The following is a 24,130-nucleotide window of genomic DNA, read 5'->3' as shown; positions in this document are numbered from 1 at the left end:
ATGTTAGTGACTGGGTTTTTAAGCACTTACAGTTCTCTTTTTCTTTTCTTTTTCTTTCCTTCAGTGTGCTGCACTGTCCTGTCGGAGGTGAACCTGGGACAGTGGCTCTCTACAGGACTGCAGGGCCGTTTCTGCACACCGTGAGTCTGTCCGCCTCATCAGAGAGAGTCCAGGCTGGGAAGACGTTTGTCCTAGAAGTTTCTGGAAAGCTGGCCGGACGCCCTGACCAGCCCACAGGTCAGCTGCTCCGCTGAGTTCTTACACATGCTCTCAGAAATGTGAACTCTTTGGTTTGCACAGAGGTCGACTCTTATGTTGTAAAAAAAAAAAGATTTTGCTTTTAAATTAGTTTTTTTCCCCACTTTAATTATAAGTCACAATGCATTTTTGTAAAAAACTGTGTTTTTGTTGCATATTTTTTATTGTTACTACATAAAAACACAACTTTTTTGCTTAAATTAACATGATATTAATTATTAATTATATGATTAAGCTATTAATTTAGGAATTATCATCATATGTTATATCATCACTGATTACAGTTGTTATTAAAATGATGATGGATTATTAATAAGCGTTAAAAGCTGTATTTGAGGAGTGTTAATATTTTTAATATTTTAATATATTTTTCAATTTCAGTTTAAAAAGTTCAGATAACAATAGAGTCAAAGCCCCTTTACAAAAAATAACCACTGTGCATATTTGATTATGAAGACTTTTACTAGATTTTTTTATTTTAATATTATTATTATGATAATCATTTTAAATTATGTAAATGTATAACTTTTGTAATTGTAAATAGTTATCTAATTCTCAAGTAGGAACAATATTACTTTGTTTTGCAAAATTCATTGCTGATGACGTTAATGTACCTCAACAGGAAAGTAAATATCTCCCTACATGTGTGAGAATTGTTTACATCCGCATTTAAAGGACAAACTAACACTGTCCACGTACACATTTGTTTTGTTTTGCCTGTGTTTGATTTTCAGGGATTCAGAGTCGGGCAGGTCAGGACTTCTCTTACGTCACAGTCGAGTTCCTGGGCGTGACCCCTAAAGTTCAAAGTTCACGTCATGTCAGCTTGTTGGATGACGGCTCTTTCTCCGTGTCGTGTGAATGGTTTTTGGAAACTCCGGGAAAATATCAAATCAGTGAGTCAACAAGAGCAAACATTTATATGTATATTTATGTATATATGTATGTGTATATATATATATATATATATATATAAATATATAAATGAATTAAGGAATTAATAAGAAAAAAAACATGAATTATATTCTTTTTCTATTTCAGATGTGAGTGTTTCAAACCTCCTCTCCACACTCTCCTCCAGCCTCCACCTCTCTGTTTTACAGCCTTCACCAGATAACGGGGCAATCTCCGGCCCTGTGGTCTTCTCCGTCTGTGCACACCTTCAAAACTCACAAAACACAGCCGTGTGTCAAACTTGGTTTAATCCTGGAAACAGAGAAGAAGACAGTGAGATGAAGGAGGAGGAGGAGGAGAAGAAGAGAGACTGTGTGAAGACAGAAGACTCCTTCCCCAACAACACTTTGGTATGTAGGATTGAAAAAGTACTGCTTTTGCACATGCTTTCTGTTAGAATTAAAGGTTTTAAGCATAAATCCTCCTTATTTCATCATGTACAATAAAATACACTTTTTTTTAGTGTTTTTTTTAACAGTTTCTATGAACAAAATCCCATTATTTAGACATTTTTGTACTTTTACTATCAGCTTCTCAAAGTCTCTTAGTGTTTGCACGTTTTCAAAGCAGGACAAAAAAATGCATCAACATGAAAAATTAAACATTTCTTTAATACTTTATGTTGGATTATGCACATGTAAATTTAACAGAAGCAAGAAAAAGAAAAGAACAATATAAAATGTGTGATATGCAGTGTTTTACAATCTTAATATTACTATAGGAAGTAAAAAAGAAAGGTTACAAATATACCACGCATGTCACATTTTTCGCATTTATGTGATAACAGAACTCGAAAAAACGAGAGGGTTTTTGTTGAAAGTAAGGGCGACTGTGCATGTACAACAGAATTACAGGACTCACCAATGGCAAAGAAATGTGACATTTACTTGGGTTTTACTCAAGTTAAATTTTGTCACTAACCTTTAAGACTCACATCATACTGGGAAAAATTTTTCCATGTTTTACTTTGACATAAAGTTCACACAGTGATGGTGAATCCAGTTCAACTGCATGGACACAGCAGATTATACATGTTGTTAATCTCTGAGGAAAAAACAACAACACAGCCATACATAACCATAATACAGAATAATTGATCAAAGAATAAGGCTGGTCCAGTGATATTCGACATTTAACTTGTGGCCAATAAATCCTATAAAAAGTCTAAACACTCAATATGTTAGTTTGTTATTACATGTTTTCTTAGTTCCTATTAAAACACATATTTTTTTTAAAGAAACAGAAGTAGAATTGAAGTTTTTAAGCAATTGTTATTGTAACAGGATTAAATTGTGCTTTTTGAAAAATCACCTAGTTCAAAAATGCAACTTATAACTTTTTTTATAACTTATTTTTAATAGTGTTTTAATTGTGAGTTTGTGTGACAGCATTAACATGCTTTGACCAAATAATTACCTGATCATTAATTGCTGGTTTTGGGCTTTTCATAAGATTTATTATGACCAGACCTTCCGACTTGCCCTGGACCTCAAGCTGCATGAGGACAAATGTGACTTCAGCAGCAGCAGCAGCAGCAGCAGCAGCAGCAGCAAAGACAATAACTCCTGCCGCTGGGATAATGTTGGCAATGAATCAAAGAAGAGTGAGAGAAGCAATCATCAGGACTTTATCCACAATATCCATGACAACATCATCCACAATCTCCTCCGTCTCCACCCCTTGAATCAGTCCAGCTGCCCTCTACACCTTCACCTCCTCAGGTCCATCTTCTCCACAGCTCCACGCTCATCACTGCTGCTGCTCTCCATTGTCCTGCCTCAAGCTTTAATGGCGAACAAGCAAATCTGTGCACTGAGGCCTTCTGGGAGTTGCATGTCAGCAGTTCCAACACATGCAGATTTCAGTCTGGAGGTCGTGAACCCAGGTGGCCGAAACTGTACGAGGTCAAGTGTAATTTGGGCTTTTATTTTGGACAACACTGTTGTGATTAACACAACAACTGAGGGCTGGAACGTAAAGGTGTCACTTCCACAAGCAGGACGTTATAATGTCACAGTTAAGGCTGTCAACTGGACCTTGTTTCAAACACACGTCCTGGTTCAGGATCCAGTGGGAGAGCTGATGCTGAGCGTGCCTCGTGTGATCAGGACAGATCACAGACAACCGGTGTCATTCAGCGTGGCAGCAGGGTCTGACATGACTGTGTCTCTGCTGGTGAATGCAACACAGGTGTACAGAAACTGCACATACGCTGCAGGGGAAGAGGTGACAGTGGTTTTGCTTTTCGACCACACCGGGGCCTCTGTGGTGGAGCTTCGAGCTGAGAATCGAGTGTCTTCTCAGAACAAGAACGTGAGAGTGTGTGCCGAGGGGGACGGGAAGTCGTCGCTGCAAGTTAGAGCTAATTCAAACTGGCAACCACCCGCCAGTCAGAGTCCTGCAAACAGTGAGGGTCACGACGGTGAGAGGGAATATTTAACGGACACCCACTGAGCACAGGCAAAACATTAATAAGATAATATTAATAATATTAGGATATCATTATTATTACTACTACTAATAATTAATAATTATATATATATATATATTTTTTTCAACAAGCAACTTTTAATCTATTATGTCAAATTTGTAAGACAATATCATAAAATATACAATATAGCTACACCCATGTGGTGTCAAGCTCATTTTAGGCTTTTATCTAAATTTGATACTATCTAACTGTTGAAAATGTAAATTAAAAAAAAAAAAATCTTGTGTGTGTACGTGTGTAGTTGACTGTTTGACTGGTCTTTACAACTTAAAGGGGCTTTTGAAAGGTTAATACTTGGTTTTAAGGTCAGGGTTAGAAAAAGGTTTAGGTTAAGGGTTAGGATTAGTTATTTAAGGTTAAGGGCAAGGGGCTAGGGCATGCGTTACGTCTAAGGTGTCTAAGACTTTGTCATATTTGTCTGTTGTGTTTTTTTCCAGTGGTGCAGATTTTTGCAGCAAAATCAGCTTATCTCACAAATAAAGATATCACCTTCCTGGCTGTGGCCGATCCACCAGACAACGCAGAGTTCACCTGGCATTTTGGAGACTCCACTTCCGTCAGAACCACCTCCAGAACGGTCACCAAGAGATACCACAAACCTGGAAAGTACGGGATTATCAATTAAATGTACATTTGAGGTGTTTTTAAAGTGCAAAACTACACACAATTCTAACCCCTCTCTAATGTAGGTTTGCTGTGGTTGTGGTGATGTCGGCCGCTCAGACGTCCATCACCTCCGCGGTGTTTCCTCTGATCGTCCAGAGAGCAGTGAAGCTCAACAGGCTGGTCCACCAGCCCTCGGTCCTACAGAACCAGACAGTAAATGTGAGTTGTCGGGTGAATGTCGGGACAAACCTCACCTTCCTGTGGAGCTTTGGAGACGGATCGTGCATCAGACTGGGACAGAGCACAGAGCAGCATGTCTTCCACAGGTGAGTCAGTGTTTGACTACACTTGAATGCTATTTAAAAACAAACAAACAAAAGAACTTGAGTCTATTACTCAGTCTGCTTCAATTTTTCTTTCAATTAAAGCTCCAATGTGTGAGACAACATCCAGAAGAGGAAAGAGTACTGAAATAGTCTACTCGGAAATTAGTAAATTGACCATTATTTTACTTGAACTCAACCAGTACTCAAGGTTGGGGTTCTTTCTTGTGTCATGCTAAAAGGACAAGGGGACCCAAATCTCACATGAATTGTTTTTAATTAAGGGCAAACCTTTACAAATTAAAGTGCTGACAAAATAAAATATGTAAACACATAATGTGTCAGTCAAAATGTGTGTTTTCATTTTCACCACTCACTCGGGAACCTAAAAAAACCTTCTCAATTACACTAACGTGAGTAAATGTAATTCATTACTTTCCACCTCTGGCAACATCTAATGGTGAAACTGCAGAATGCTTCACATACCAGAAAAGGAGATAAACACTCTTTTACAACTCTTCCCACTCTCCCTCTCTTTCTAATTTTGCCTCTTTCTTCTTTGTCCGTTCATAAATCAAATTGATGTGGACAAAGCCGTTCACCACATTGGCTCAAGATGGTGTCCCACATCAAAGAAAGGCCCTAAAGCTCTTATAAAAGGCCATGAAAAACATACCTTTGTGTTGTTCAACTAATCGCTGTACATTAAACACTCCCAAATGTCACACACTGGACCTTTAAATCTCCGTCGACCACCTTGTTTCACTCTGTTTTTTGTGGATTTTGTGTATCACTTGTGTATTTTTGCTGATGTCGACTGTGTTTATCTCTCTGCAGAACAGGGGAGTTCACAGTGGAAGTGACTGTGTCTAACCTGGTCAGCTCAGCCTCCCTAAAGAGTCACATCTTTGTTGTGGACCAACCATGTCAGCCTCCACCGGTTAAAAACATGGGTCCTCTGAAACTACAGGTAGGGTTTTAGCTCCACCTGAACACACAAGTATCCTGTCAAGATTTTAGGTGAATAAGAAAGGTTTCCTCTCCGTCTATAGGTACAAAGGTACGAGGTTATCCGCTTGGGAGTGACCTATGACACTGAACTGGACTGCGACTCATCAGGAGGCCTTCACTACACGTGGACACTGCTGGACTCTGCGGGCCGGTCGCTTCATTTGCCTTTCACAGACACTCACAGACAGAGTCTCACACTGCAGAGCTACTTCTTACAGTATGACACCTACACTGCCACAGCCAGGGTGAGTTTCTGAAAACGGTCACGTGTGGAGGAGGCTGAGGAATATGGGGATCTTTTAAATTCCTTGGTTCTCAAACTGTGGTGCATGGGCTTCCTCGTTGGTGGCACTTGCAGGAGAATCAGAAATACTATTCTACTGATTAATTTAGACCAGATTATGTAAAAAAATTAGAAAAAAAAGAAGAAACAAATAGCTAAAAGATAATAATTAGAGTGACCTTATCTCTCGCTCCATCTTAATCTAATCCCACTATACAAGTGTGCAGCTTTTATCTAATTGTACTTGTAAAGGTGTTGTTGACTTTTTCCATTAATTTCATAGGAACTGCATTGATTCGAGTGCTGTAAACACTGTTCAGTCTTGTCAAGTTATAGAATGACTATATAAATATAAAGTGTTCAGCAACATTTATTGGTGTACATTAAAAAAAAAAACCTCACCTACTTTATCTGCCAATTACACCTTCATCTCACACACTGCGCCTTTAACTTGAATAACTCTCACAGCTGTCCTCTCTCTGCAGGTCCAGGTCATTGACAGTGTGGTGTACAGTAACTACAGTGTGAACGTTCAGGTGATGCCTAGCTCTCCGGTGGCCGTTATCCAAGGTGGCACCAACGTCTTCATCAACAACAGAAACACCACCGTCATAACTCTGGACGGGCGGCGATCGTACGACCCCGACTTCCCAAAGAACCCACTCAGGTAGAAACCTACAGATTTATTATGGTATGACGGAAGTTTGTATGACTGCTGATTGTGACTGATGCACTAAGTGGAGCTAATGTTGTTGTGTGACTACAGTGACAATTCTATTCTATTCTAAACTGTGACCTGCGCTCAAGTCTTTCATGGATATTTCTCTTTTTGGTCTTTTTGGTTTTATTTGTGTCTTAACATGTGATTTAAATTCTGTGTTATAAAGAAAAACCAAGTGCCTTCATTAATAACTTCCTTGATTCAAGTGCATATGTGACTAAAATCAGCAACTATTGACAGTTAAGTTTGTATATATATATATATATATATATATATATATCAGTGGTATAATCTAAACTTTATTTAATTTTCACCCAACTGTGAAAAATTGGAGTAGAATAATGTACAAATCTGTACTAACACATAAATGGACACAGGTCCTGCAGTACAGTAAATAAGAAGAGATTTTGGTTAGAAATAGATGAAGACCACAAGTAATGATGACACTGCTTTGTGTTATTTTTGTGTCTTTGTGGTTATTTTGACGCCTCATTTTGCTGCACGATAACTAGGAGCCAGCAGGTGCATGAGTGAATCAGCTGTTTGTCCAGTTTTGGTTTGCAGGTAAACGTCGGTTATCATTTTCTCCTCCTCACAGCTACAGCTGGACATGTAAACCACTCAGCTCCATCACCACCTCCTGTTTCCATCAACACATTTCCACTTCCTCCCCCGTGCTCACGTTTCCCGTCAGTCTCTTAAAGCGCAACTTTGACCAGTTCCAGTTCACGCTGACCGTGGAGAGCGCAGAGCGATCGGCTTCCGCAGAGACTTTCCTCACAGTCGCACCACATGTGCTCGGGTAAGACTTACAGATGCTCTATATATATATATCTCGATAGAGGATGCTGATGTTTGTCTACTAAGTATAACGCTGTCAACAATACTTCCAAACCAGGAAGCTGTCACTTTCCTGCCCGCGTTGCCAAGGAAACCAGGTGAGCTGGGACTGGTCCTTCTCTGTGAGCACCTCGTGTGAAGACTGTGATGTTTCCCCACATAACATCCAGTACAGCTGGAGTCTGTACCTGGTCAATGCCTCCTCTAAACATGTCGTAGAAGGTAAAATAAGAGCGTCTTCATCCAGTTTGGCTGAAAAGTAAGGAAATTATAATAAATAAAATAAGAATGCAATGTTCTCTTTGTCGATTCCAGTCCCATTTTGTCACACTGTGGATCTCAGTGCCCCTTCCACAATCAGTGAGGGACCTGCCGAGCAACTTCAGACTCCTGAGATTTCCAGCCTGCCTGACACACACTACACTGCAGCTCCTCTCCTGACAGAGATCACTTCAGAAAGTGAAGCCACACAATTAAATCTGGGCCATACTGACACAGGGACATCATCAGAGACAAGCAGAGACATGTCAAATAAAGCCGGTGTGTTATTAAATGAACCGTAAAAAACAACAACAATACAAGCCTGTAATCCATCTTAAGTATTCAGGATAAACCTGACCTGCTCTGCCTGGGCTTCCATCAGCATCAGAAACAACACGATCAGGTTAAACTGGTCAGCTCTGTTGCACTGCCAGCTCTTAATTATGATATAAATGATTTCACCCTGTGAGGAGTGAAAATAAGATAAGAATAAGAAGTCCTACATTCAAGATTTACGTTGAAAAAAAAAAATAAATAAAAATAATAATAATAATAATAACAATCTTTATCTTTAGGAGCAGAAGGAACAGAGTTGGACCCTTCAGAGAATCATGACTCACAGTTTGACCGAAGCAAAGACTTCCACGGATTCTCCAGTCATTCTGACTCTTCCTCCGATTGGGAAATGTATTTTCCTGACCTGGGGAGTGGGGACTTTGCAGGGGAATTAGGTGAGTAACAGTATGTTCTGTACTACTACAACAGTAACCACTACTACTACTACTATTTTTAATGTTTTTAGGGACTAATCTTTTACATTTATAGTTTGAATTTTAATGCATCCAATGCTCTGACGTCAATGCAAGACAATTGTCTGTGCAAACAGATGATAATACAGTATTGTCTTACCTTATCTTACTAAATGAATGTGGTATTTGGTTTTAAATGCCTCCTTCTGCAAGTTACACCTCTATATATATTGGCAGTATTGTGTCATTTCATGTCTAAGTTGTGCCTTTGCTGTTCTTGCAGTTCAGCTTTTGCCTGCTTTCCCCTAATTAGGAAGGTGCTATAATAAATAAATAAATACAGATTAGCATTTAAATGTATTCGTCTGATTCCAAAACAGTGGCTCTTGCATATTAATGGTTTTCGATGTGTAACTCTGTGGTGCATTGAAGCTGAAGCGTCTATTCCAGATTCAGATTATGACGTTCCCTTCCCGAGTGCAGAGGAAGGAGAGCCGGGGAGTTCAGCGGGAAGACCCACAGGTACGGTACTGATCCATATCTGTGTGTTTGTTTACCAGTGTGAGAGGTTGTGTGTTTATTTGTGTGTACTCACAGGTGCGGACGGCGAGACCTTCAGCCCGGGAGACGACTCGGCGTTCGATCCAGCAGCACATGAAGGCGACGGCAGCAACCTGGTGGTTTCCAGACCCTCTGTCGTGACTCAGCAGCCAACTTTGCTGGATTTACCCCGAGACCCAGTGGACAGAGTCCTTTTTGACTCCTACACATACACAGGTAAAGTATCAATGAAACAAACTGTCTCTCAGTATCACAAACTACAGTCATCAGTCAACTTTTTCTTGTCTTTGCAGGAATTTCCTCCCCCGTGCTCAGTGTCAGACCCTTCAGTCTGAGGCCGGGGAGCAGATACATGCTGGAGCTCACTGCCAGTAAGTTTTTCTTTGCCAAATCTAATGTATTATCAACAATAATCTGGCATTCTGTCATAGTCAATGTGACCAGAAGACAAACGTCCTCCCTGTTGTCAAATGTCTTTCATTCATTTCTTATACAGGACACAAAACATGTCACATGTAAAGATTCAAAGGCAGTTGATGCAGTTTGAGATTGTATGAATGAGGAGGTACTTTCCACACACAGAGGATGTCATTAGAGAAGGGTTTTTTTTCAGTTTGGTATCACCACACACAAACTACGCTGCCTACTCAAGAGCTCACACCTTTTCTGCAGGGGAGCATGAGGATTTCTTACAGTTCACATTCTTCTACGTGTCCTCTAAGAGTGATGCAAATTCCATTTCTTAGATGGACAGTTTTTTTGGATGGACAATAATCTCTAAACAGTAATGAAAGGATCTGACCTTTGTTAGCCCATCTTTTCGTTTTCCTGTGACACTTGAAGGGACAGAGATCTGGATTCCCATCTAACGGTTACCTGTGTTGTTCAGAGTCTCGTGACAGATCTGTGGGCCAAACTCAGCTGTTCTTGGAAACCAAGCCCGTCCCAGAGGGTGCCAGGTGCCAGGTGCAGCCAGTCACGGGGAGCGAGTTGCACACACACTTCAGCGTCTTCTGCACCTCGGGGAAAGAGGTACACTTTGTCCGAGGCATAGCGCACACATTAAAGTAAATGAGCGAGCAATAACATTCTGTGCATGTGTGTGTCTGTGTGTGTGTGTGTGTGTGTGTCCATATTAAAAGGATTTACTGTATGAGTACAGCTTCAGTGTAGGAGGAAAACAACCCAGGGTGCTGTACCACGGAAGAGATTTCCAGTATTATTTCAACCTTCCTTCAGGTGACCCCAGTGATGATTATAAAGGTAAAGACACAGACACACACACACACACACACACATTTGCATAGCATTCACAGTAAGGACATTCATTGACATAATGCATTCACTAGCCCCTTATCCTAACCGTAACCATCACAACTAAGTAACCTAAACCTTAGTAGTGACTTATTCCTAAACTTAACCTAACCTTATAACCTCAGCCTAACTTTAAGACATGTCTTCACCTTAAAATGTAATAAAATACATTATGAGGATCTGATTTTTGTCCCCCAAAGGAAGACAAGTCCCCATAATGTGACCGTGTAAACAGATTTAGGTCCCCACAACATAAGGAAATACCAGGTACACACACAAAAACACAGTGTTCTCATTGAGTGGTCCTTAATCCTTTCCCTGACCTTAACCATCACAACTAAATGCCTAACCCTCGCAATACACCTAAAAGTCTCGACCCTCAAAAAGCACTTTAAAGTTGTGAAGACGCGCCAAAATGTCCTCACAAAGATAAATTTGAATCTAAGTTTGTCTTCACATTCTACTATACTCAGATACACAAAGATCTATTATCGTCACAATTTATTTCACACTTATTAACTAAGGGCAAATGTTTTCTTGGTTATTGTCTCCATAGTAACAATTTATACAGAAATCAGAAGCAGCACATACGGAACAACCACGAAACCCTGTCCTGTCACTGTCCAAGTCCAGCCAGGCTTCCTCCGAGACACTTCACCTCATCATGATGATCCTGATCTGGAGCTGTAAGCATCACTGTGTCGTCACGTCACATTCCTGGATATTGTCATGGTCATTTTCAGGATTTCAGTAAAGGCTTTTATGAAGACTTAATGTGACATTACTGTGCGTCTACACCACCACTGATTCTCTGCAGGTCAGGTTCCGGTCTGAGGAACCTGTCAGCTCTAGTGAAGCTCGGGAACAGTCGGGAGATTGGTAACTACATCAGTCTACTCTCCAGCGTCCTGAACAGACTTAGCCTGGATACCGAGGCCAACACACAAGCACAGAGACATGTACGCTGTGTGTTAATTTGCACACTGTGTGAGCTCCAAAGCGGTGATCAGGTACAATAAGGATTCATTTCAACTTCTCTAATTGACAGCTATTACAGCGTTATAATAAGAACATGTAATGTCATTCACAGGCTTCAATCCTGGACAGCGTCTCCACGCTCAAAGACCTTCTACAAGTCACAAATCAAGTTGGTGGATGTTTATCATCTTTTATAGATGACGACGAACAAAAAGAAAGAAATATGATGCATTTCCCTTCATGCTTTTTTCTATTTTTAGGTGACTTTATCCAGTGTGAGACATGTGACACTTCACATTCAGGCTGTCTCATACCTGTTTGTGGAGTCCAGCACTGCAGCCACATATCACCTGGACCATAAGACGCTCAGCACCTTGGTCGTCCTACTTTCCTACAACTTGCAGGCTGCTGTCACAAATCGGGACTTCACACCTGAAACGCACAACGCAGATAACATTACACATGTGCGTGAATCAGACTCACACAATTGCTGCATACGAGCTTCAGCCACCGGGGATCTCATCGCAGGAGGATTGACCTCAGCAGAGCAGACGAGACGTCTTGTTGTCGACGTTCTGCAGACTGCGTCAGACCTGATGCTGGTGAGAGAAAACACCTATCAAATCATCTTCTGAACACACTTTTTAATGCTCTTCTGATATCCATGCTTCTTTTTGTGCAGACATATATTCTGTTCCACAAGGTCCAGCAGCACAGAGTCAGCACAGATCTCCTCACGTTATACGCCACGTACCAAAACCAAACCTCCACAGTGATCAGCAGCGGCTCCACCACCTTCTACATCCCCACTTCTCTCGTCCAGCTTCTGTTTGTTCATCACAGCAGAGCGACAGAGAGAAGGCAGCGTCCGCCTTGTGTGCTCGGCCTGCTGACCGAGCTCGCCACCGACCCTTACACCTCCACCCGCCGTCCCACACAGGTGACGAGCAGCTGATGTGTGGTCATGGAGTCATGTAAACACAAAGGTTTCGTTACTTATTCTCTTTCTCTCTCTCTTTCTCTCTCTGTGGTGATTTCCAGTTCAGTGGACCAGTGGTTGACCTGAGTCTGTACAAGTGCAACACAAGGAGGAAGATCCCTGTTCGATCCCTTGTTCTGCCAGTCAGCGTCCAGCTGCGACATCCACCAGGAAACGTATGCACCGTCTGTCAGAGTTTCCCACATTTTTTATATTTTGGACCTACTTTTAAAAGACGACAAACAATCATGACCCAATTTACAATATACTATCAGAGGCAATTACTGCCATTTCGGTAAACAAGACATTTCTATATTAGTCATTAGTTTAAGTCTAACCTATACATTTAAGTCTACATGTAATTTCAACATATTAACAGATGCTCACACTCAAACTTTCTGCAGAAAAAAAGGTTCTCAAATGTTATACAATGACTGTTTACAAGCAAGTGTGCAAGAATTGTGCAAGAAAAAGTGTACAAATAGTCAAATTCAAGAGGAACTAACTAAATGCAACTAACATTTATTTTCAGCATCTATAAATCTGTTGCCCAATTAGTTGTTTCTTGCCGAAAGTGTCAGAAAATGGTTTAAAATTTCAAATGACGACATCGTCAAATGTTTTATTGTGTTCAGAAAACCAAAAATATTCTGTGTACTGTCACAAGGGAGCAAGGAAACCCTGCATATTCACATTAAGTTAAAATCAGAAGCAACTTTCAATTTATTTAGAAAAACACACTTAAAGTGATTGACTATCAAAATAGTAGTTGATTCCTTATGTAATATATCTGAATAACATATAAATAACACTTCAATAAAGACATAAATAAAACTATTCTCTATATATATGAGTATATAAGAATATAATCACCTAATCACGTTGTGTTCATACATGCGTGAGAAAAACAAGCCACTCTTAAAGGCTGTTAAAAGGCAAAAAAACAGCTACAGCGGTTAAAGCAGGGCTGTCAAACTATCCCTGTAACTTTATCTTTTCTGTAGAGGAGCTCTGTGCACGAGCACGTCCTGGTCCACACGCAGGTCAACTACCACAGCTTCAACCTCACCCAGGACCATTTGCATCAGGCCGTGCAGTTGAGCGTGGAGTTCACGCCGCCGCCCAACAAAGTGTTTCCCGTCATGCTGCTCTTCAGGTACAGTACATGTGTGGCGACTTGTTCAGCTATTATTATCATCATCACATGACACTTGACAGTAATGCTTTCTGTTCTGGCAGGATGTTTGAAAAGCCGACTCCCAGCATGCATCACCTGCGCAGGATTCATGACTGGGAGAGCGACAGCATTTGCATCACTTTGCCCCCGTCGTACCTGAACGGTGAAACATGTCTCCTCTCTGATGCCTTCAGTGAATTGATTGTTGCATTAAAGATAAAATATGTAACATTTCAGCATTACTAATATGTAAAAAAGAGACTTGAAGCTCTGCCTGTAAAGCACAAACACACAGGGAAACCAAACTATCATGATCCCATGCTGCTGCCCACTGGCATCAAACTAGCTCCTTAGTTGTTGGGTTTTTCTCTTTGAGAGAGACTTACATACTGTGTTTTTAAGAATAAATTGTTATGCTGAATACTGAATAATGTTAACTCTCATCATTGTACTACAGTATATAGATGTTTTAACTATTATTATACCTAACCTTATCATGTAGGAGTGTGCAATCACTTAAAATGACATTCAATAGCATTAACTAATTCAATCTCATTGACGCAAAAGACAAGAATGAGATAAGCTGTAGCCACGTTTAGAGAGTATGACACTTTTAAAATGTATATGTAGTGTTGCAATGTCTAATTTGTGTCATTTAATATTTCATCAAGCTATTTACTTACTCTAGCAGCAGGGGTCGGTCACCTGGCACTGCTGAACGCCGAGTTTGGAAAAGCGCACAGACACAAGCACCTGAGTGAACAGATCAGCTACAGTCTCACCTTGGTCAGCAGCCAGTGTTTGTCCTGGGATGACCACCAGGGGGCCTGGACTCACCGTGGCTGCAGGACACAGCGGGGAGACACAACGTCTGCTGTCAACTGCAGGTAAGGCCTGAGTGTTGGACACAAACACACATACTCTGGATGTTGACATTTAAACTCTTCTTACCTGCTGTTGGTTCCAGTTGTCACCAGTTGAGGCCACTGACAGTGGTGCAGCACCACATCCAGAGCAGCAATGACACATCCAGTCTGGAGCCATTCCTGAGGTGATCCTCCCTCCAACAATGTCTCTCTGTAAGCAGAGAAGAAGGAAAACAAACTGTCATTCTGATCATTTTTGTCATTCTCTCTTTCAGTGTGTCCCAGGATCTCACCGTGCTGGCTGTGCTGGTGCTGTGCGCGTGCCTGTGCCTCCCAGTGTCGGTGGCGTGCAGGAGAGAAGACGCCGACAACGAGAAGCACCGGAGAGTCCACTATCTCTCCGACAACTCTCCATTTGACCCGTGTCTTTATGCTGTGACCATCTACACTGGCCTCTGCTCTGCAGCCACAATGACTTCAAAGGTCACACAAAGTGCATATATGTTTTAGTTGTTGTAGATGCAGTATCTCCAGTACCTGTATCTGCAGTACATTCACTACTTGCATGTCTTTGAATCAGGTTTACGTCACGCTGTACGGTGAAGACGGAGTCTCCCACACAAAGGAACTACAGGTCCCAGGGTGCACTCTGTTCAGAAGGAACTCTCAAGACACATTCTTACTCAGGTAAAGTCCACCCCAAAGTCAAATGCTATCATCCACAATATGTATTACTATATTATGCATAATTATGTTTGTATAAGTGTATAATCACTTTGAAATATACATTGTTTGATATTTGTAGCCTTGGGATAAGACTTTTATATAAACCTCAGCCAAAGGGCCTCACAGATGAGAAAGAACAACATCCTCCCTGGTATGTGAAGGCCACCACAGTTCACTGGAAAAGGGAGGGATGAGTGGAGGAGTAATCTGTATGTTACAATCAATCAGCGGTCTCACCATTAGATGCCACAGATTCTTAACACACTGGACCTTTAAAACATCATTATTATTATTATTATTATTATTCCAAAAACACCTACGTCAGTGTGTAGTGTCTGTGTGTCTGGCACCACAGTGCAGCAGAGAGCTTGGGATCTGTGTGGGGGGTTCACATCTGGCACGACGGCTCTGGACCGTCGCCGGACTGGTACCTGAAACACGTGGAAGTGTCTGAGGTGAGGTAGAACCATGTGTGGGGGTTTTTTTTGTCTGTAAATGTAAATGTGCATGGAACATAAAAGTTGCTTCTGTGTCAGGTGAACAGCAGACGTGCTTGGCTGTTCCTCAGTCAGTGCTGGCTGGCTGTGAGCAAAGGTGATGGCCAGGTGGAGAGGATGCTGCGTGTCTGTACCCACGGACTAGGCTTTGCTGAGGTAGAATCACATAGGAACACAAAGTAAAAACAGCTTCTACTTGCTCCATGTGACCAGATGCCCGTCTGTTTGCAGATGTTGCGTTTTAAATTATCCGACCTCTTGGCCGACTTCCACATCTGGATGTCTGTGTACAGCTGCCCCTGCCCTAGCTTGTTCACACATGCTCAAAGACTTGGTGTGTGTCTGCTGCTGTTGTTGGGGTACTCGTGCGTCAACACGGTGATCATATCACAAATGGACGATCAGGTAATTTAACGATGAGACACTCACAGTGCATCTAAAAAGCACGTCAACAAGCAACAGCTGTCCTTTGTAATCCCTTGTTTACAGTTGCCGTTCGAGTTGGGCTTTCTCGACGTATCGGCGGTCTCTGTGGCAACCGGACTATTAAGTGTGGTGGCAGTGTTGCCCGGGGCAACGGGGATATCTTGTCTATTTCGACTGCGTGAGGTCAAGCGGAGGAGGTCAGGAGTCCAGCAGGGGAAAGGGAGAAAGACTGAAAAGGGTTTTGTTGAAGGTGAGGTTTGAATTTATGAAGAGTTCTTTCTTCTGTCTTACGTTCTATAGTCACTGAGGTCTTTAATATTAAAATTAGAGCCTGTCTCTGCTTTGGAAATGTTGGCAAAGTTACAGACTTGGCGACTGGGGAGACCACAGTACAGTACAAAGGATATATTGTGCTCATTCAGGCAGTTAAAGATGAATCATGTAGATATGCAGTAGCACTTAAATTATAACTGGAGTTATATGGAGAGTCTGAAAGTGTACCAAGCAAATATTGCACCAGCAGCAGCAGCAGCAGCAGCAGGCTGGACTGTTGTTGATATAAGTCAGACTGGATTAGTGTTGACAGAGTCTGTGTCCACTGCAGCCTCACATTTCCCTTCTTGGCTAACAGGAGAGGAACCTGATGTGGTTCTCTGCTCTGGAGTGGACATAAAAATGCTGGTTTTCTCAGTAATCAAAGCTTTTCAACCACCTTCAACCCAATTCTTACTATTTACCAATGACCTAAAACTGCTTCTGACCACATGTTTGCACCATTTTTATTTTTATTATTTTATTTCCTACCTTTTTGCATCATTCCAGTTTTCATTGCTCTATTTACAGATTCTCTTTCGGTAAATGACAGTGTCGCCCATGCCTCCTGGAACAAACTTGAGCAGTGGCTACAGGAAGCCTGGAGGAAAACAAACCAGGTTAAATATTAAGCATCTTTTTCTGTTCTTTTCTTTCGTATATAATCCATTTTTAGGCATTCTAAAAGGCATTTGAATCACTGCGTCTCACCCTTGTGTTCTCTAGGGCACAGACGGGCTCCCGTTGTCCACTACGATTCTGGAAAATAAAGACACAGATAAAGAACCTGTAAACCGACCAGATGTGATCATAACAAAGGAGGATGATCCAGCAGTTAAGAGCAGTCTGGTACTTCAGAATTTGACGTCGCGCTCGAAGCAGGTTGACGATCATGAAACGATGCAAGGAAAACAGCTTGATCCAGCAGATGTTCTGTCTGGTATGAAAGATGAAGATCACATCGTTCAGAATGAGAAAGTAGATCCTGGAGGAAAATGTCGTTATCATGCAACCGACAAACTGAAAGGGAGAAGAAATGGAGCAGCAACCCGGTGGTGTCACCGTTTGGCCTGGACTCTCTGTCTGCTGTTGTGCCTTTGCTGTCTGGTGCTCTCTGCTCTGCTGGGAATGAGGTACTGGAGGTCCTTTGTTTGACATATATGAATAAATGAGTGAAGCCAGTACTGATGATTAATTGTAAATTGTTAATTGTGCTTGTGTCAGATTTAGCAGCAGCAAACTTCTGCTTTGGATACACTCCCTTTTCTTCTCGCTGGTGTTTTGCATCTTCATCATCCAGCCAGCTGTGGTAAAACCTTTCCTTTGCATTGACAGCTACATTCATTTCAAATGAATAAGAATGCATTAAAGTCCAAGCTTGACAAGTTAAGTTTGGAAATAATGTTCTTTTCCTTTTCCAGATAGTCGCCGTGGCAGCGACTGTCTCTTTTTGGCACAGAAAAAGAGCAGATTTCCATTCTTTCACCAGAATTGAAGAGTTTGAAGTAGACCTGTGCAGCTGTACTGATGCTGATGGACCAGAGAAGCAGTTCAAGCCTCAGGAAACATGTTCAGACTTTGAGAAGGTGATCTCCATCATGTTCCCTTTCAATCCCTTTCTTCTTTTCGCCTTCTAAATATCAAGTCCATTATTTCTGATCTCTGACAGCTGCTTGCCGCTCGTCAGCGAGCTCGCTACCTGCGTCTCGTACACCCACCGACTCCAGCAGAGCTGAGGAGAAGTCGGGGGAGGAAAAGAAGAGGGACTCTCATTCACAACACCCTCAGGTGTGTGTGTGTGTGTGTGTGTGTGTGTCTGTGTATGATTTACAGGTGTATATTAAGGAACTCTTGCTTTGTCATCCAGGGATTTGTGTGTCTGTGTCTCCATGATTTTCCTGATGCTGTGTGTAACACACGGCAGCTCATTCAGTGACCGTTACCACCTCAACCAAGCTGTAAGAAAACACTTTATAAGGTAACACTCACACACACATGGATTATCTCTCCCTCATTGTGTTGTGCTCAGATGTAAAGCTCTCCAACTGCTTCAAAATCATGTTGTTTTTTTTCAATAGGAATAATAAGAATTGTGACTTTATGTCCATACAAAACCATGAGGACTGGTGGAGGTGGATACAGACCAAGCTGCTAAATGTGTTGTATAAGAACACATCAACAATAAATGAGGTAGACAACAAAAGCTACCTCATCACAGACTGACTATGAAAATAATTTGATTGTGAATACAGATCTCTGAATAACGTTGTGGATGAAAGATCTTCTTCCTTATTTTATCAATAAAAAAATACAAAAAAACAAACAAATTAAATTAATTTTACAGCCTGGTATTTTGTTGTCATTCAGCAATCCCACATCTTGATTGGAGAACCCATCCTGTGGAAGACGGGGATATACAGCTCGTTACAGGAGCACGTAAGTAACAGAGAGAGTGAGACTACTTTATAATACTAATAATTTATATACTTTTTGAAAGATCAGCAGTCAGAGAAAAAGCAGAGACCTCTTCACTCATCACAGTTTTTTTTCTTTTTACACTAAACCTCCTGTAGAGGGTGCTGTAGGCCAGGAATCTATAGGCCACCGATTGAACAGAAAAGTACAGTAATAATACAGATTATTCAGGTGGTAGATTTGGATTTAAATCCAAGTCATAAAGTTTAATTTTAATTTTAATGATAAGAGTAAAATTCAGATTTGACTTAAGTTAAGCCTGCTTCATGTACTGTATGTGGGCTTTGGACCAGCACCATGACAACACTTATTCACACTCGGTGGCTGGACACATTAGCATGTAGACTAAAGGAACCAGGGATCAAACCCCAACCAACCAGTTGGAAGATGGCCCCTCTGTTGGTGGTTGTGGTGATCATCATTTCTGTGTTTTATGTCTGCTTTTTTCAGGTCTTCGGTCATACTTTTCCACCAGAATCTCTTTTCCCAGACTTCACTGCTACAGTTCCCACAGTAACGCCCATGAGGACGTGTGGCCACCTGGGCTGCTACGCTGGGCACAGCACTGCGTCTGGCCTCGGCCACACTAAGTGAGAGTCACACATAGTCGTTCACGTTCTCTACAAGAATCATCACTGTGGAATCATCACTGTGAAGTATCTGTCACTGTTCATGTCATCAGGTCTGACGCCGCGAGCAGACTGACTCTCCTGCGCTCAGACGGCTGGTTGGACAGACGGACGGTGGCCCTGAAGGTCCAGTTTACCTTGTTCAGCCCTGCACCCAACTTATACACCAGTGTGACCCTGCTCACTGAGCAGAGCCCCACTAGTGTCCTGTTGCCCTCTTCTAAAGTCCAGTCAGTGAGGGTTTATTCCACTCCTGCTGTGTGGGACTATGTTGTCATGGTGTGCCAGGTAAATGACTTCATCACAGCAACACCGTCACAAAGCTCATCAGAACATTTGACCCAGAAATATCGCGATGATGAAGTTGATTTTAAATCTTCACGTTTTCTTCTCCTCTAGCTCGTTTTCCTCCTGTTGTCTCTTCTGCAATTCTGTCTTCAAATGTGCACTTTGATGCAGCAAGGGCTGATGGGATACTGGAAGACGCCCTGCAACTGGCTAGAAGTGAGTCCTCCACCAACATAATAACTACCAAAAAGACACACACGTCCATGTCATACACCGCACAGTGCAAACAGGACCATGATGACCCAGCCGAGAGGGTAAAGTAACCCGTAGCTCTTAAACTAACACACAGACAGACGTGAGGGTCAAAGCACACAGCAGAATGGTGTAATGTGAGTCTGACGTGTGGCCTGTTTGAATAAAAAAATATACACTGTACCTCACTTTTGCAGGTCGCTCTGCTGACAGTGACACTCGTGCGCTGTGTTTATTACGCCCATCACTCCATCGTCATCACGGACGCCGCCGAGCTTCTGCAGAGACGCAACGGACATGTCGACGTCAGCTTCTTGGCGTCCTGGGAACAAGTGAGAGAAAGACATGAATGAAGGCGGGGGGGAAGGAGGAACAGAGAGATCGAAAAAAGCTGTTCCTTGATCGTCTTTAAAGGCCCAATTTAGTGACTACAGATTTTTTTCCTTTCTTTCTGTCTCTGTGTGTCAGAGAACTACAGTGGCCTTCAAATACCAGAGAGGATGTCATTCTTTTCAGTTTTAAACACAAAATGCAACATCTGGCTGGTTTATCCACTATAAATATGGCAGCACAAGATGCTGGACTCCATAAAGCAAAGATTTAAGTGCATAAAAAGGCTTATTCTAAGACTACAAAAGAAGTGCTTGTACTAATGGGTACTATGATGCTTCTAAATATGTTAGGAACAGTGAATACACTGATTGGATCCAAATGCACGAGACAGGGGGCACGATGGAAGATTCAAGGGTCTTTATTGTCCTCTTGAACAGACAAACTAAATCATAAATACTTCTTCCTAGAAGCTGAATAAACAAGACAAAACTTGGCTCTTGAGCTAAAGTTTGAGCAAAAGGCAACACAGGACGCTGACGTGTTCTCTGAAAGCATAAACGACACACTGGCACATGACAGAGGGACTGGGGACACTATATAGGGAAGAGGGAATCAAGGGCAGGTGCCAGTGATTACTTAATGATCACCAGGTGAAGTGCATGAGGTAATTAGGAGATATGTGTCAAGACAGATGAGGGAACAACGCGACAGGAAGACATGAGCGTTTACCAAAATAAAAGGGGAAGTGAAAATCAAACCCAACACCAAAAGTGATAAGAACTTAACGTGACTTTAAACATAAACTAACACAAAAACTGACTAAACAAGACTAAAACACTAACATATCAGGATAATTATGAATAAAATGTGATTAACACAAGATACGAGACACTGTAATTCTCTCTTCTTGGTTTGCTGTTTTTGCTTAACACACCTTTATTAAACACACAAGGAAAAACCTAACTGTCTGGTTGAGACATCCTGTTGTGCAAGGATTAATGATATGTGAAATTAAGAAAGACAGCAGCTGTTTTCCAGTGATAAAACCCCCCCCAAAACAACGTTATCTTGTCTTTGCAGGACATTCGTACTCTGTGTGGCTTGACACTTTTCCTTCTCACCCTGAAGTGTGTGACTGTGTTGAGGGGGAACGAAACCTTGGCGTCCTCTGCCACGCTGTTCACCCGCTCACTCTGCAGCCTCTGCTGGCCCATGGTAACCTACACATGTACCTACCTAAACATGTAAACAGTGCAAGCAGAAAACCATGTGCAACTTGTGTGCATAGTTTTACTAATGTGGTTTTAACATGGATAATTCCGTGTCCTACCCATACATGTGATGCTGGAGTCACTTTTCTGTTTTCACCCTCACGGCTGTGACTGTGTGAGTGTTGTGATTTTACCTTGTGGATTTGGTCAGTAGTGAAGACCTGTGAGTGCCCTTCTAGGTTTCAGGTCTGATCCTACTGGTGGCGCTGTCCTGTGCAGGAAATCTTCTGTTTGTGCAGCGGTCCTGGGCTTTCAGCTCTATTCCCCGCTCGCTCCAGACTCTGCTCTGTCGCTGTGGGGGTGTCAGACCCCTCAGGAGCCTCCTTCTCTCTGGACGGGATTTTCTGTTCTGTGGAACGCTTTATCTGTCTTCCACTATGGTGTGGACAGCAGTGGTAAAGACATATAACCTTTGCCTTTCAATAGACTTTCAGTCTGTTTCACAGCTGCACAGCCTCAGAAAGTGGATCCCTGTCATGTTCTCATAGGTAATAGCTGTGGTGTCCACGTTGGTGCGAAGAGCCAGAAGATCTGAGAGCAGGAGGGACACAGTCTTCACTGTGGCAGAAATGGGAAGCTACATCACACAGAGGCTTTCTGAGTTTGTTTTGAAGCGTGAACCAAAATGGATTGATGATCACGTGGAGAGCAGGGTGAGGAAAACGCTGTGAAAGTACTTTTTTCCTTCGTCTTACTTCTGCATTATTACACACCAGAAGTAAACACAGAAAATTGGGGATAAGGCCCCCTGCTTAGGGGCGCAACAGCCCTTAACTTGTCCTGGAATTCAAACCTGCAACCCTCCACCACTTACAAGTCCAATTACCTTGAGCTTGGCAAAGCTTTGCCATCACTGTACAATCACTGTTTGACTAACATTTCTCAATTAAATGTCAATAATACATGTAATATGTACTAATAAATATTTAATCATGTACCTTATACCGTATACAAATCCTTATGCTCTGTTTTCAGACTTTCTACCTTGAAGAGTTTGAAAGCCTGGTAGATGAGCTGCTGTTCAGACTCAACGCTCTCTCTAACTGCCTGCACCACACTCTGCCTCCGAAACTCCATCACGACGCGGAGGAGAAGGACAGTCCCATCGCGTCACCCACACGGGAAGCCCTCAGCATGGACACATGGGTGAGGCAGCCTTTTGTCAAACATGCAGACTCGTGCATGCAAACATACTTCATTTGTTTCTTCTGGAAAAAAACGTGTTATTTGGACACTTTGTGATTTCCGTTGCAGGACTTTGGAGGAGCACGAATGGCAGAGGAGAAACTCAGGTACTCAAAGTTGTTCAGCATCGAATGAGGCTTCATTAAATCAGTATCTAAATGTCATAAATAACAAAAACAATAAGAATTCCTAACTGCATCACCAGGTCCATGCTTGAACTAGAGATGCTGCAGTGTTTGCAGCAGAGAAGCCAACAGAGAAACACTTCAGACACCGTCGTAGCATCTACTAACCAGCAGCAACCTGAGGAAAGAGAAGAAGAAGAAGAAAATCCAGGACTAAACAGGCCGTCCCTCCAAGAGTCAGCATCAGTCATCGAGATGTGGACAGAAGATGTTATGCAGACGCAAGACGGCCACTGGATTAACACAAATGACAGTTGCTGGATAAGCAAAACTCAGGCCACCCATACTGAGGTGGTGGTGGAGGTTCTGGTACATGACGAGCCTGGAGATGCAGAGTCAGATACAGGAGGTTCCATACGTCTGAAATAGTTCAGGCTGAAACTCTGCGGTGCATTTAATCTACATTGTAAGAGCTCCTCTTCTTCTGACTTGAGCAAATTGAATTTGGAATAAGCTGAAATGCCTCTTACAGGAACTTAATAGTGAATAACTATGTAATAAATTAATGAAAAATGCATCTGTAGGGTACAAAACCAAACACTCGAGGCTTTGTGATTCATCAATAAAAGTGTGTTTCGTTTCCCATTTGTTAGTAACATTATAATTAATCATGTTTTGTTTTTTTCTCAATTAACACAGATTGAAAGAAAAAAGTAAGATATACATTTTGGGAAACTATTAAGAATAGTCTTGGTCACTACATTTACATTATTTGGTTGGTTGGTTATTGTGAATAATACTTCTACCTTTCTTTGTTAGAAAAGTCATGTTTCTTCTTTTAGTTTTTTTTGCTGTGGAAAACATACTACAAACTACAAACAGTATGTCTTGAACATCCTAAATAGATAAATTAGTATTTAACACTTTGACCCTGATCTGTGACTGATATTCATAGTTTGGTGAACACATGTGGGCTTTTTATCAAAGTCCAAAGTAAGAGCAGACAAAATGGTGTATAAAAATATGCAGGGTTTTCTTTCAGACCATGATGGACAAGACTATTTCCATGTAAATTAAGAAGATTTAAGACAAATATAGTATTTGTTAATCTGCCCTTTATCTGGAAAATGAACCTTCATCCCAAAGTTCAAAGCACTATTCCATGTTAATTGAGGTAAAAAACAACTTACAAGACCTACATTAAAATGAAATGTACCCATCACTATCAGAGACAGGAAA

The 24,130-nt window shown here is 41.8% G+C and overlaps 1 protein-coding gene across 1 annotated transcript; it reads left to right on the top strand.

Moving 5' to 3' along the window:
- Nucleotides 1-23,369, top strand: LOC131456997 (polycystin-1-like protein 1). The gene is made up of 54 exons (XM_058625729.1): nt 1-14; nt 65-237; nt 993-1,154; nt 1,300-1,562; nt 2,665-2,815; nt 3,212-3,634; nt 4,141-4,309; nt 4,393-4,635; nt 5,470-5,602; nt 5,685-5,888; nt 6,412-6,593; nt 7,246-7,449; nt 7,546-7,709; nt 7,803-7,946; nt 8,324-8,479; nt 8,948-9,019; nt 9,095-9,274; nt 9,352-9,429; nt 9,948-10,090; nt 10,201-10,321; nt 10,929-11,058; nt 11,190-11,382; nt 11,463-11,519; nt 11,611-11,952; nt 12,033-12,290; nt 12,392-12,505; nt 13,334-13,485; nt 13,569-13,669; nt 14,198-14,393; nt 14,474-14,557; nt 14,648-14,855; nt 14,953-15,059; nt 15,454-15,553; nt 15,635-15,751; nt 15,827-16,000; nt 16,085-16,271; nt 16,865-16,953; nt 17,060-17,466; nt 17,558-17,642; nt 17,755-17,919; nt 18,003-18,121; nt 18,201-18,311; nt 18,412-18,523; nt 18,701-18,769; nt 19,259-19,398; nt 19,491-19,725; nt 19,837-19,941; nt 20,175-20,309; nt 21,391-21,525; nt 21,761-21,976; nt 22,070-22,234; nt 22,557-22,727; nt 22,836-22,873; nt 22,972-23,369. Exons 1-54 carry the CDS (start codon nt 1-3, stop codon nt 23,318-23,320), a joined length of 8,745 nt encoding a protein of 2,914 aa, XP_058481712.1. The 3' UTR covers nt 23,321-23,369.
- Nucleotides 23,370-24,130: the final 761 nt, after the last annotated feature.

This window comes from Solea solea, chromosome 1 (assembly GCF_958295425.1).
Source record: "Solea solea chromosome 1, fSolSol10.1, whole genome shotgun sequence".
Taxonomy (NCBI): Eukaryota; Metazoa; Chordata; class Actinopteri; order Pleuronectiformes; family Soleidae; genus Solea; species Solea solea.
This window is presented reverse-complemented; position numbering and strand designations above follow the sequence as displayed.